Raw genomic sequence first — 12,275 nt, 5'->3', positions numbered from 1 at the left:
ACGTTAACGCTTCCAGTGGGCTATTTTGCCCTTTGAAGGAAGCACCACACTAGACAACGGACTAGCATGCAACGCCCAGTGGCACAGTCGGAAAACATTCCTGTCGAAAAGTTTTTCGGCCTGAGGCGGGAATCGAACCCACACTCCTTAGCACGATGCGGCTAAATGCCTTGGTGACACTAACCGCACGGCTACGAAGCCCACAAATTTTATTTGAAATTAAAAAAAATTTATTTGAAATTTGAAACGAAGCCCACACGAATTATTTGAAATGTGCTCAATAGATTCACCCGAATAATCCTTCGAGGATTTTTTGGAGCAGTTTTTTAGAATAATCGTAGATAAAATGGCGTAGAAATTATTGTCGGGTTTCTTGGAAAAAAAATTCCATGTACGATTTTTTTCAAAAACTCTTAAATTAACCTTTGCGGGTTTTCTTAAAAAAAAAATCTGTGGTAATCTTTGAAAGTCACAACCGGAAAATTCGGTTGAAAAGTGATATCTGGAGGAAGTCCTAGGATAGTCTTTTGAAAATTGGACAAAGTAATCGCTGAGAAAATTACTGGAGGTAGTAACGTTGAAGTGCTCAAGGATTTCCTGAAGCAAATTCTAGAGAAATTCCTGTAAGCATCCTTTGAAAAATTACTGAAAGAATTGGTAGATGAATTTTTGGAGAAAACCCTGCATTAGTTCCCGATAGTATTCCAAATGAATCCTCTGGAGAAACTACTAGGATAATTCCTGAAGCTATTTTCGAGAAATGTGAAAAAACATTTTGCATCATAGTTATCTGCAAGCAAGATAATGAAAAAGAGACTTAAGAGACCATTTCGGTTAGAGACTTCATAGACCTTTTAAAGGGTGCCACACTCTGAAATCTCTCTAACGACCTAAGGTAATGAAGACAATCGAGGAATTGAAGAAAGTATGGGTTTACATGCAACACACGGTTGATTCACAGGTTCTGCAGAATCTTATGGCCGGGGTTAAGGCCAAGGTGCGGGCATTTGCGTATGGACTGTAAATAAAATACCAGTAAAATGGCAAAATCAAGTTTAATAGTTATTTTTCAATCCCTGAAAATTTGATGGCAATCGGATGAAAACTCGAATTTTGCGAATCAATTTTTTGTGTGGCAATTTCATCGTGGACACCCTTTATCAAAAATAGATATTTTTTAAAGACCTGCATAAAAATGGTTTCTGAAAAGAAACCTGCTACCAGCCCTATATATTTTAATCTTTTAATGAAACACAGCTGAAATTGCGGCGGTTTTCTAGGAAATAAAGCACTGGCTTTAGACGCAAAAATCTTTTGTCGTGAGCATATTATATCACGAATTACTGCCTCAAAATAATTTCCCTGATTGTGATCGAAATTCCCTGAGAAATCCAAGTCTTTCCAGGTTAAATGAAATTCCCTGATAATTACAGGTTTTTCCAGGTAGTAGACACCCTGTTTTAATTGGAATGATCATTAAGATCTGGTATTCAACATTATAATTGTGGAGTATTGGACCGTTTAGAATGTACTGGATGTGGTCAATCAGGCTTAACACCCGGAAGAACCAGTTACAGACTTGTTGGATACTAAACCATTTCAATTCTCGGAAAGTAGATATCCATCATGATAGTTCACAAAAATGCGTTCCCATAAGCTTGGCATAGATGTTTAGATACAAATTGTTCAGTTTACAGTAAACTTGAGGTGTATTAGGAATTCTATAACATACCCAAGAAAACCATTCCCCAGAAAGCTATATGTAGGGAGACGGATCCTATTTACGGCACTTCTGATTCACTTCGGCTACAAAGCTCATTTTTGGCCACTATATGCGTTGTATTCGAACGCTTGTCATTACAAAGTTTCAGACAATTCGACCGAGAAAAACCTCCCATGCCAAAGTGAATCATGGAAGTACCCAAGTAGTTCTGAAAAATCGGTGGAAAACTGGAATTGGTAGATACATCACTAAAAGAAATCCAGGAATAGTATTTTGATTTTTTTAAAGTACCCAGTGGAAATTCGTGCTTAGGTATTTCGAATCAGAATTGAAAGCAAGGAGAAGGTCCTTTCGATTTTTGCTCCGATAGATTCCTGAATGTTTTCATGCATGAACCAATCGTTCGAAACGATCTATCATATAAATTGAACCTCTTGAGATAGTCTCTAAGAAAGTTTGAAATCGAAATATTCCATACGATAACCTGTGCCGCCAAAAAGTTCATTGAGCAAGAAATATGATACACTCTTCATTGTGTCGTGTTTAAAACAAACATTCAGCATAATCATAAAAACGGCTTGGGGAGGTTATGAAAAAAGATCGTTTGTCGTTTAGGGTTAAAAACTGTGTAACTTGTTTGAAGAAACTATAATATCAAGCTATCTAAAAAAGAGGCACATTTTCCACACTGAGTGCTTAGTTTACATATACATTGAAAATTCAGTCCCAAACGAAAGAAGTACGACTCAGGATTCAGTCATTTATGAATTCAATGTCGTTATTCAGCATTTGTTAACTTGCCTAGCACGTTATAACATAACATCCCAAAGTATTGAATTATTCGTTCGGGTACGGAAAATATTTGCGCACATAACCATTTTGTTTCCGTCTGTTTGTGAAAGTGATACGTACCTTGGGCACCGACAGAAGAAGACCCACGGAAGAGAGGACAGGCTACGAAAAGTTCTATCGATTACGAGCGCTTCACTGGATCGCTGATCAAAAATTACAGACCCTGGTACAACACTGCACAAAACCCAACCGCAAGCACCTACTGGGGAGCCTATTGTCGAACGCCGACCCGGGTTGCAGAGGAACTCTGGTTCACTTTTATAACACGCGTAATTCACATATTAGACGGTTGTGGAAGTTAATTGGTTTGAGATTTACGCGAGTGGACTTATATTGCTGTGTATTAGACGTGTGCAACGATTATTCGATATGGAAGTTAGGCCAACACGTTTGAAGAAAAGTTCTTTGATAGAAACTCGACAAAAACTACAGATTTGCGCAAAAACTTCGGCAACATGGCGCGTTTCACATGTTAGCGCTGCGAAAACTACATTCTCCGCAGTTTTCATATCTGCTTCCAAAACGGATGGCGTTCCTTTCAGCATTCGAGGTTGTCCTTTGGATGGGTTGACATCTCATTATAATGTAATCCGTGGGTATGGAATTTGTGTGGTTTCATTCACTCCAAAGATCTCCGATATGTTGAGTTCGCAAGCCACAGTTATTGGTTTTCTATATATGGTGCCTTTTCTCCTTGTTACTGACATGTCTCGTAACATTTTTGCACGTCCGATTAGCATTCCTCCCATTTCATTGCGTTTTAAGTTACTTGAGGTTTAAGTTTTGTGGTCATGAACCTCCAGACACCATTACTGCTTGTGTTTGAAACTACTTCGTAGTTTTTGTGCAATACATTTACATCGTGATGGTTATCATCCTTTAGGCTTGTCCTTCTGTGCGTTGACCATGTTCCTGGAACCAGCGTTGAATGATTCCGCTTCCTCGTTGGGCTCCTCCGAAAATTGTTCCCGTTACTTCCGAATGTATCTCCAATTCTAACGTAGCCGTGAATCTACCCCTTTCATGTTTCAGTTTGAGTAGCTTACAAAAATCTTACAGCAATACTACATTCATGTATTCAACTTTATTTAAAATTACTATAGTGGGGTCGTCATCATTTGAGACGGACGATAAATGGCAGAATATGTAGCAAAGATTCACGGTAATTGGAATTCAAAATCGTTACAGGTCTCGTCCAAGGAAACCTCCAGATTGCTCGGTGTCTCTCGTCTCCTGCGGTGTCCATCTTGATTCCTCGGTAATCCCAACAGGTTCTGCATCGTACTACAGGGCAATAGCGAACCCTATCCGGATGTACTCCTATACGCGTAGATTCCCTCCTAAGCCATGCTTTCCACCAACGGGTCACACTTAACACTTAATTTCTTTTCTTTTTCGCTCGAATCGTTAGCACTTCAGTGTGGTCAGGGTTTTTTCTCTTCGTGCCGGTTTCGGTGCGGGTCGGCGGTTTCTCTATCTTTTCTTTCGAATTTGCACTCTTTTTGTGATAAGTGTTTTCACACCACAATACTAACCTTTGAGGTAGAACTTTCCAGCTTGCGACGTTTCACCTCTGAAAGCGAGATAAGAGAGGAAGGGTACATTAGGTTAGTTTCGTTATCGTATGATTCGGCATTGAATTCGAATAGCCCATATATTACCCACAAACATATTAACTATCCCATGTGAATAGGAAATCCAGCAAACATGATACTACCATGGCGTAAGTTTCTCCGAGCCTCGAATCAATTTCGACGTAGGACATAGTGCGCCCTTCCTTAGCCAAGTGATAACGTCCGAGGCTCAAAAGCAAAGCCATGCTGAAGGTGTTTTGGTTTGATTCCCGGTCGGTTCAGGATCTTTTCGTAATGGAAATTCCCGTGGCTTCCATGGGCATAGAGTATCATCGTACCTGCCACAGGATACACGAATACATAAATGGCAACAATGGCAGAGAAAACTTTCAGTTAATAACTTTGAAGTTGCTCATGAGAACACTAAGCTGAGATACAGTATTTGTTCCAGTGGGGATTTAACGCGAAAAATAAAAAGAAAAAGAAAAAGAGAAAAAACGGACTGACATGTGGTTGTAGGCAATATATCCGTAGCGAAAACGCCCAGCCATTCGGCAAGACTATACGGACATTTCGTGACAGATATGTCTCAACAGATAACAGCTAGGGGTGATCGGGGCAATATGGGACGCCTAAGGAAAACGTCATGGAATGCATAGAAAAACATCAAAAAATATGGTTTAAATGCAAGTGACTTGTACTATAAAATGTTATCTTCCATGTTACATCGATAATTAATGTTAACATCAACTTGCAAATTATTTCAAGAACTTTTTGGAAAACCATGTTTTTCTACGTGATTACCAACCATATGGGGCATTATGAGCCACCCTACGGGGCAGTATGAGCCACCTCATTCAATCGAATTATTTTTATTTAAAACAGTACAGAGAAGAGTTAGTGGTGAAGAATACATTATTGGAAAGGAAATTGTATTAGCTTTGCTTGAAATTATTGATTCTAGCGGCTTATTTTTTAAGGATACTTAATACATAGTAAACAGACCATGTTATACTAGTATTAAATTGCGATACTTGGTTCAACGTATTTTCTAGCAAAGTGTTCCACTTGTAATGGTGCATAAAGATGACTATACAGTAAAAAAATAATCTGGTATATTTAGGCAATGCATTTTTATGTCCCAAACATCGTTTGTTTTGCTTAAATCTAGGCGGCTCATTTTGCCCCGCCCCTTCATCTTGAAAATGATATATTGTTTTTCAATAAGGCTTATACAAATATTAATTTTCTTTTATGTCACCCCCCCCTTCAAAAATCCGAAAATTTTGCAGGGGAGAAAAAAAAAGATTCATCAATTTTTTGGCATCAGTTGGGATTTTTTAATTTTCGAAGTAAAACACAGGTAAAATAAAGGTCCAGAGGACGATTGAAAAAAGCTGAACAACTATCGTTCAAAATAAAAATTCGAAAAAATAACTTTTTTTCTATTTTTATTTTTTTGTTCCTTATTTATTTTTATCCCCCCCCCCCCTCGTACCTTTCAAGTGGTCTCGGACATAAAAGAAAATTAATATTTGTATCAGCCTAATTTTGTTTACGAAGAAATCTAATTTCGCTCACGAACTGTTCATCATGATCAGAAGTTTCAATGGATTGGCAAAATTTACCAGAATTATAAATATAATTGTCTTATAGGCTTAATTAAAAACTGCCAAAATTATAAGCTTTTCATGACGAAGGACAAATTTGTACATTTTTGTAAATATCTTGAGTGTTCAAACGAATATTCTTACGGTTTTTATTGTGGTGGCTATTTGAGGCATCCTTTAGCAGATTATAATGACACTAGACATTAAAACGCTGTTTTTGAGGGCAAAACCGGGGTGGCTCATATTGCCCCGTATGTTTATATGGGATTATCACAGAAGGCCGAATGCACAGAAGGCCGAATCACAGAAGGCCGAATCACAAAAGGCCGAATCACAAAAGGCCGAATCACAAAAGGCCGAATCACAAAAGGCCGAATCACAAAAGGCCGAATCACAAAAGGCCGAATCACAAAAGGCCGAATCACAAAAGGCCGAATCACAAAAGGCCGAATCACAAAAGGCCGAATCACACAAGGCCGAATCACAAAAAGCTAAATCACAAAATAAAGCTTGGATATGAAAAGAACAAGTCCATGCTTTGTTAAATGCAGTCATGTCAGTAAACAGTGCAAAACTTACATGCGGCGAAGCCACATTGAGGATAGAGGAACTGAGGCGGCAGAAGGCCTCCGATATCCGATGGTTGTGTATAGCATCTATTCGGTGTCATGCAAATAGCAAATCCAGGCGTTTGCCCGGTATAATGCAAACAGAGGATGTTTTTCCATTTTTAGGTCCGACGAGCGACAGCGAGTTCGGACAGCAAGCGTTTGCCCGGTATAATGCCAACATAGTCTTTTACGCAACAAGTAGGAGAATGATTGCTGAGATAGGGTATAACAAGTGTTTAACTGCCCATAAATGCATGTCAGTCCCATGTTTGCTGGATTTCCTATTCACATGGGACAATTATGCGTTTATGGGCAGTTAAGTGATCATAAGAATACTAAGTTTACAAAGAATACTTTTAACCGTACAGTGCCGTTCGATTTTGACTCGGTTTGAATTTGGCAACTCGGAAATCCATGTACACAAAAATGGATCATGGTCAGTCACAAATCATGTCAATCTCAATGTTTCTGTGGGCCTTCTTAAGGCTTACCATATTCAAAATAGGTAAATTTAATTTGTGGGGCCTTCCTTAGCCGAGTGGTTAGAGTCCGCGGCTGCAAAGCAAAGCCATGCTGAAGGTGTCTGGGTTCGATTCCCGGTCGGTCCAGGATCTTTTCGTAATGGAAATTTCCTTGACTTCCCTGGGCATAAAGTATCATCGTACCTGCCACACGATATACGAATGCGAAAATGGCAACTTTGGCAAAGAAAGCTCTCAGGTAACAACTGTGGAATTGCTCATTGAACACTAAGCTGAGAAGCAGGCTTTGTCCCTGTGAGGACGTAATGCCAAGAAGAAGAAGAAGAAATTTAATTTGTGGTCATTATTACGGCGATACAAGTTTTAATAAAAACAATTATTAAATTTTGGAACGGTTCAATTTTGGCAACATGAAAATTTTTGACATGTTGCCAAAATCGAACAGGCACTGTATATCCTTCCAGTTTTCGCGAGGTTTTTACACTTATGTTGTACAAAATACAACAGCGCGACAACTTAAGCTTCCATTATAGAATTTATTTTGGGTGTGTCAGACCAGTTGACACACCCAAAAAACACTAACCATACACTCTTATTCAGCTAGTAATGTTACTTGTGCGTCTTGTCCCGCTAACCCTACTGTAAAAATGTCCATAATATTGTAGAAAAATGTGCTGAATGTTTGTGGCTTTCACTAAAATTTATTTTAAAATTTCGGCCTTCCGTAAATCGGCCTTCTGTGATTCGGCCTTTTGTGATTCGGCCTTCTGTGATTCGGCCTTTTGTGATTCGGCCTTTTGTGATTCGGCCTTCTGTGATTCGGCCTTCTGTGATTCGGCCTTTTGTATGTTTCGGCCTTTTGTGCTTTCGGCCTTTTGTGATTCGGCCTTATGTGATTCGGCCTTTTGTGATTCGGCCTTTTGTGGTAGACCCTGTTTATATTGCCCCCATTGCCCCTATAGGGATGGCAGACCGATACAAGCCGATTGGAGTTATATGAATTTCTGCTCCGTGTATCTAACAAAATTTCATTTGCCAATTCATTCCCTTCCAAGAATGCCTTCGTAATTATGCATTAGACATGGCCAGGTTCCTGGAGGAATTATTAATCTGATGAATCTCTTTTGCAATCCAAGACGAGATCTTTTTAACAGACCAAAAACATTACATTGTTCTAGCTGGTTTTTTGACAAAAAAATCTGCTGATCTCTCAAGAAATTTATCGAATATTTTTTTGGTTTAGCTTTTCGCCAACCTCTTAGAATCTACTAAGAATTTCAAGAAAAATCAGCCAGGTTTTTTTCTTAAATCCATTAAAAACCTGATTAGCAATCTACCAACTATCTTGCCAGTGATCTTTCAAAGAACTTTCAACTGATCAATTATCACCTCGATTCCATTAGGGTTTCTACAAAGATTTCATTAAAAAAAGGTAGTCTCGATGCGATGTACGAGTTGTCAATATCAGACAGTCGTGCACCTCCTGGAAAATGTTTCTTATTTCCCTCATAGTGCTTGAAATTAAAAGAAAAGGATATGCTTTGTTTGGTATACGTTTTTTTCCCGGTGTGTTCTCCACATTCCCGGGTATATCCCGGTTGTTTGTGATTCCCGGGGTTTTTCTGCTTCGGCAGCCATCAGTAATAGATGGCGACTTCAATGCATGAACAGTTTAGTGGGGTAGCCGCTGCATCAACCAAACAGGCCAACCATTGTTTGAATCTCTGACCACGTTAAATATAGAGCTGACAAATGTGGGTACGGTGAGCATCTTCCGTAGAAATGGTGCAGAATCGATTATCGGCGTGACGTTCTATAGTTCAGACCTGTCGACAACGGTTTACTCGAAGGGGACTACTCGAAAGGTCGAAGACATTCTAAGGCTTGATTATGAAAAATGTTCATGACTTTTTAAATACGGTCATGTCAATTGAGCATAGAGGAACTATGGCGGCGAAAGGGTGTTGAAGTCCATTAACCTGGAATTAACCTGGGTGTGCAGTGCATCAACAACATGGAACACGGTTAGCTTAGCTTAACTTAGCTTAGACTGACAACACATATCAATGGTTGTAATTCCGTGATTGACCGAGGTCAGTGAAGGTGCACAAAGCATCAACTAGAAGTTCGGCTGGGATTGGCCATAAATTTCTTCAATGTGCATAATTCAGTCAATAACGGCACCGGCCACGTGCTTGCAGTCAGGTGGAATTAGGAGAAGGAATGTTAGTGCGTAACCTTTGCTATTTGGAGACCGTGTTTGCCTCTGCATTTCCACAAAGGTTATTGGGAGGGATTTGTTAATTGGGAGGATCTTTGGGTCACAGGATTCACTTTGATAAGCGATTAGACCATGATAAATAATTATTTGTGAGATACAAACATGCCTCCGAATATAATACCCTCAATTGATATGAACGATTTCCAAGTAGAAGAAAATAATGTCAACACTTGAAGTGACGAACCATTCAAAGTTTGCTGAATAAAGTAAAACTTTTGCAAATCTACACTCACAGTGGCGAATCATCCAAAGTATTTCTTCAATTACAAAAACAAAACTAAAAGGAAAGGGTTTTTTTTGGAAAAAAAAAATGTAAAACATAAATAGTTTATAAATAAGAGTTTATGCCGACACTCATAGTGACGAAGAATTCATAGTTTGATGAAAAATCATATTGCCATTTCACCGCTGAACGATTAAATGTGGTCATACAAATTTTACAGACTTGAAATAAAAACATGAAAGGAGCTCACCAATTGATACTTCTTCCTGGACTGAGCCGCCACAATCCACTTTCAGCTTCACGTAACGTAACAATCCGACGACACAATAAAAAAAAAACTCTTGCTTGCTCGGTGGTGCCCATCGTTGATGTGATCTTCGCCGTGTGCACTTCAAGTGATGGCAACACCGATGAAATGTACCACAACTCGCTAGTTGGGTTAATTCTACGAGTGGCGTGAGGTGACAATTGTCGGTGTCGTATAGCCAGAGTTGATAATGCTCCTCAACATCATTAGAGTTCGGTGAAATACTCTAGAGCTGCGTGCTGCCTTTGCTTCTTTGCGAGGGAGCGAAAAAATGCTAAGCTGAAAGGCAACGAAAAATGAGCGAGGAAGATGCAGCACAAAACACAACAGAGTAAAATTCCATCAAATAAGGGTGCTCTCCCAACTCCCCGACGATTGTTTGTACGGGCGGCAGACTCAAGAGTTCTTTTGAAGTGTGAGTAAAGAACAAGTGAGAGAGAGAGAGTACCTGAAAAAAATCCTCGCATTTTTTGCACTCTCACTCGAATCGCTTGAGAATCTGTGTAGAAAATTTTGAGTTCAGTTTTCTCTCCTCAGAAAAACGGCAAAATCGCCTACTCTTTGTATGCATCGCAGATGAGTTTCTATCAAGCCTACTCATAGCGAGATGACAATTCTCGACTCGAGTGAAGTGACTCGCCGTGCAAATCAAATCTCGATTACTTTTTCAAATCGATGTAAGTAACTTTCATACGGTTTTGAGAAAATTAATTAAGAAGAATCACAACCTGTCTTCTAAAATCGTTTTAAAATGAATCACCTTTTGAATATTTTTTCGCCGTGTACATCGCTTAAATTTTGCATACAATCAGCACGCGTTCAAAAACTAAATAGTTTCTATTATTTCCCACAAAACTAATTATAACAAAATGATAAGCCGTTTCATTCAGTTACTTTCGACGTTTTTCTACCAGTGTAAAATCGGCTCAAGTAGTGATTTGTTTTGATTCGTAGTTAAGTCACCTTGTCTCTCCATACAACGGAGCGGTGAAAGTAGCGGTTGGGTTGCGAAAATTGAAATTCTAACTCATGCCGTTTTGTAGTTCTGGAATTAAACGGAACTAAACGTGATAAATCTAGTTGGGTGAGAACGGAACTTGTGGAATTTCGTCTGCGAAACACGCAGGATTGATAAGGTAAGTTTTCTGACTTGAGACTAATTGAATAAGTTTTCGAGAAATGGAGAGTCACTTCACTAACCCAAGTGTCGAATGTGTAATATCACATTCTGGTACAGGTTCAACGTGTGCAGCGAGTAATGGCACATTTGTTGAGCGAACTTTCCCACCAGCACATTCCAGTTAAGTGTGAGCAATAATCGAATTGATTTTGCGAAGGTAATACTCAAAATTTTGACCACATTTTCTGTTTGCAGCCATTGGGTGTTTATTTAATTACCTTCGAAAAACCCGACATCGAGCGCCACTGTTTTCCATTAATCAGTTCGATCTGACCAGCTAAGAGATGCATGAACAACGGGTCGCATTGCCGGACCGAACGTTGGATCCCGAACGGACGTGTAAGACGTCCGGTGAGCCTCACTCGGATGGCAGAGCGGATTTCTACTGTGGTGATCTCATCCGTGCAGGATTGATTGAGGGGATATGCTGAACCGCAAGGAGCGTAGAGGAAGCAAATAGTCGTGTCTTGCACTTGCAGAGCAATCAAGCGGCCTTCCTTTTCTTGATGTGAGGCACCTGAATGCGTTCCTTCAAACCAACAGCTGTTCATCTTCTCGTGTGATCTACATTCGTGTATACGACGAAGCCAGCTAAGGAGAGCTGATCGTTTTCCACATGGTATTGATATTTTGTCTTCATGCGGATTGACGAAGTTTTTTGTTGGGAGAACTAGGAATCAAACTCATAACCATCTACATATAAAGCGAACGTGTAGCCAACTACGCAACGTTATCCCTTCCTTCAAAACCACCCTGGAAGTACCTCACTAAGTCCAAATCCCAATTCAACCCTCGTACGCACCTCTGTCGTGCTCCGGTGGATCCTGGCTGCGCCGGTGCTCGTTGCTGGAGTTGGACACCGAGCTGAGGTCCCGTTCGGTGCGATCGCGTTCTCGGTCCCTCTCGCTGGCACGCGATTCCCTCTCGCTGCTATGCTGATGCTGTTGTTGTTGCTGCTGTTGCTGTTGCAATTGAAGTTCGTACTCAGCTTGGGCTGCTGCTGCCAGGGCGGCTATTTCAAGAGACACAATAATCATATTACCTTACTTCATTTATCATGAATCGTTGTACAAACCTCTGGTAGTTTTGTCACGTCGTTTTTCTTTCTCCCTTTCGCGCTTGCGCTCGGCGGCTGCCTCTTCCCGCTCGCGTTCCTTCTCCCGGGCACGCTCTTCCCGTTTGATTTCCTTGGAGGACTTTTCCTTCGTACTGCTGCTGACCGACGTTTCGCGAGTCGATTCCCGTACTGGCGTTTCCTTTTTGACTTCCCGTTCTATGATCTTCACGTCGGAGTTGCTGCTATTGTTGGAGGTCGCGTTGTTGGACGATGAGTTGGAACTTTGTTGCGGCTTCGAGCTGGACGACGAACTGCTGCTCGTGATGACCTTCTTCTCCAATTTGATCTCTTTGCGTTCTGATAGAAAAGAATAAT

The 12,275-nt window shown here is 40.2% G+C and overlaps 1 protein-coding gene across 2 annotated transcripts in view; it reads right to left on the bottom strand.

Annotated features, from left to right (window-relative positions):
• The window catches only part of LOC5572056 (THO complex subunit 2), a 38,493-nt gene that overhangs the window by 4,110 nt on the left and 22,108 nt on the right, over positions 1–12,275 (bottom strand). For both annotated transcript variants that reach the window (XM_001653773.2, XM_001653774.2), the window contains exons 8-10: positions 11,919–12,257; positions 11,646–11,855; positions 4,111–4,148 (exon numbers count right to left, since the gene is read on the bottom strand). In XM_001653773.2, the coding sequence (XP_001653823.1) occupies positions 4,111–4,148; positions 11,646–11,855; positions 11,919–12,257 (587 nt within the window). The remainder of the gene's footprint in view (positions 1–4,110; positions 4,149–11,645; positions 11,856–11,918; positions 12,258–12,275) is intronic.

This window comes from Aedes aegypti, chromosome 2, assembly GCF_002204515.2.
Source record: "Aedes aegypti strain LVP_AGWG chromosome 2, AaegL5.0 Primary Assembly, whole genome shotgun sequence".
In the NCBI taxonomy this organism is placed as follows: domain Eukaryota; kingdom Metazoa; phylum Arthropoda; class Insecta; order Diptera; family Culicidae; genus Aedes; species Aedes aegypti.
This window is presented reverse-complemented; position numbering and strand designations above follow the sequence as displayed.